The sequence below is a fragment of the Pteropus medius genome, unplaced genomic scaffold (genome assembly GCF_902729225.1).
Source record: "Pteropus medius unplaced genomic scaffold, Ma_sr-lr_union100, whole genome shotgun sequence".
NCBI lineage: Eukaryota > Metazoa > Chordata > Mammalia > Chiroptera > Pteropodidae > Pteropus > Pteropus medius.
This window is the reverse complement of record NW_024349266.1, coordinates 22,215-24,416: the sequence shown is the minus strand read 5'-3', so window position 1 is coordinate 24,416 and position 2,202 is coordinate 22,215. Positions and strand designations below refer to the sequence as shown.

Here is a 2,202-nt window from a genome sequence, read left to right as displayed (position 1 = left end):
TAAGGATGGCTAGAGCTAATTTAAAAGGAGATTAACAAATTTAGGATTAAATATATGAATTTGAAGTGACTCTTCATGTAAAAATATCCAGCAGAAGGTTGCAGATGTTTGACTAAGGTTTAGAAATAAAGTTAGTGCTGGAGTTACCCCAGAAGAAAGTTTCGGCCAGAGGTTTCCTCATGAAGTGTAATACTGTAGTTAAATTACTACTCTAGAAAATAAGTTATACAGTAGAAATTACCTCTGAGGGACTTATATCCAGAATTTTACAGAGAACTATATGAAAATAAGTTCACCTTGGGCCTGATAGTAGTGATCTCACAGTCTATAATTCTTTGGTTTACAGTAAGTATTAACTAAACTTCGTGTGTTTGAATATGAAAGATTTGGACCTACTTCTTAAAGTGACAGCATTGGCAAAATGTGGAGAGTCAATCAAGCCAATGTAACCTCACTGAGGACACTTCTTGGTTCCCAAAAGTATACTTGGAATTATGGAATATACAAAAGTAGTGCTTAAATTTGTCCCTGATATTGAAGGATGTTTTATTTTTTAAATCTGATTACCTGAAGGGTTGTTGGTTAACCATTTGTGGGTTTGCAATACATTCAACATTTGTTATGTTCTAGAAAAGGACAACTGGCTTTGAGGAAAGCAGAATGTGAGAATATTGAAATACATCAAGCAGTATGTAATAAAAACCAAAAGAGAAACTAGAAACTCAATTATAGAGAAATACATGAAAATCTTAAGTTGGATTTCAAAATAAAGAAGTCTATCTAAGGTACAGTTACATCTGGAACAAAAGAGTAATAACTTTCTAAGACAAATCATAAGTCAAATGAATTTTTTAAAATTATCTTTCTAATATATGAAAATAAAATGAAGAGAAAAAAACCACAATACCATTTGTCTCATGATCTTCCATCTTCCTAAACATTAACAATGCATTATATTAAATTTGACTTTTGAAGCCTTTAGAGATTTTTCACAACACACTCAGAATTTTCTTTAGTGCATCCTTCATATCTTTGTTTCGGAAGTTGTAGATAAAGGGGTTGAAGAGTGGGGTTGCCAATGCATAGAACAAAGTCACAAATTTCTGCATACCAGGGTAGTCTGCAGAACCTGGGCTAACGTACATCACCATGACCGAGCCATAGAACAGAGACACCACAGCAAGGTGGGATGCACAAGTAGAGAAAGCCTTATGCCTTCCTGAGCCAGTAGGCACCTGTAGCACCACACTTAGTACACAGAAGTAAGTGCCAAGGATGTACAGGAAGGTGAGAAAGATGATGAGGGAGCTAATGATACCGCAGATGAGAGTGATTCCAGATACTGGAGCACAGGACAATGCCAGCAAAGGTGCCAGATCACAGAGAAAATGGTCAATGATGTTTGGACCACAGAAGGGCACCTGAGATATTAGAGTCAAGGGAGTCAATAACCAGAGAAAGCCACCTGCCCAGCAGAAGACCACTAACCTAGCACACAGGTGATAGGTCATGATAGCAGGATAGTGCAAAGGTCTACAAATGGCAAGAAATCGATCAAAAGACATCACTGACAGAAATAAGCCCTCAGCGGCACACATGGAGAAGAAGAAGTAAAACTGGAGCAGGCAACCAGCATAGGAGATGCTCTTGGTCTGGGAGATGATATTAGCTAACATTTTGGGCACATCAGAACTGACATAGCAGATCTCCAGGAAAGAGAAGTTAGCTAGGAGGATGTACATGGGGGTGTGGAGTTTCCTGCTTGACCACACAGCACAGATGATGGAGGTGTTTCCCAGGAGGGTCAGAACGTAAACGAAGGAGAAGAGCACAAAGAGGAGGTTCTGGATGTCTCTGTGACAGGGAAAGCCCAGGAGAATGAACTCACTCACAAACCCAGAGATATTAGTAGGCTCCAGGGTCCTCATTAGTCTGATCTGTGGAAGGGACAGAGACAGTATGAGACACAGAAATATTTACACGATTTTTTTTCTTCCTGATGAAGAAATATGCTTATTTTCCTCATTTGGAGTTTGTGATATTACTATCTTCCTTTAAGAAGATGAGTTGTTTTTTCCTCTTTGTCTCCTTTCCTCCTGCATTTACTCAATAAACATTTATTTTGCACATATTATTGCCAGGCACTGATCTAGGAGATAGGGAAAGAACAATAAATAAAAAAGCAGAGTTTCTACCCTTTTG

General features: G+C 38.3%; 1 protein-coding gene across 1 annotated transcript; it reads right to left on the bottom strand.

Moving 5' to 3' along the window:
- Window positions 1–989: 989 nt before the first annotated feature.
- On the bottom strand, window positions 990–1,928 carry LOC120618043 (olfactory receptor 11G2-like). Its single transcript, XM_039881905.1, has one exon. It carries the CDS (start codon window positions 1,926–1,928, stop codon window positions 990–992), a length of 939 nt encoding a protein of 312 aa, XP_039737839.1.
- Window positions 1,929–2,202: the final 274 nt, after the last annotated feature.

Bases quoted from the DNA above. Each gene is read 5' to 3' on its own strand.
- LOC120618043 (XM_039881905.1), bottom strand. From the start codon at position 1,928: ATGAGGACCCTGGAGCCTACTAATATCTCTGGGTTTGTGAGTGAGTTC.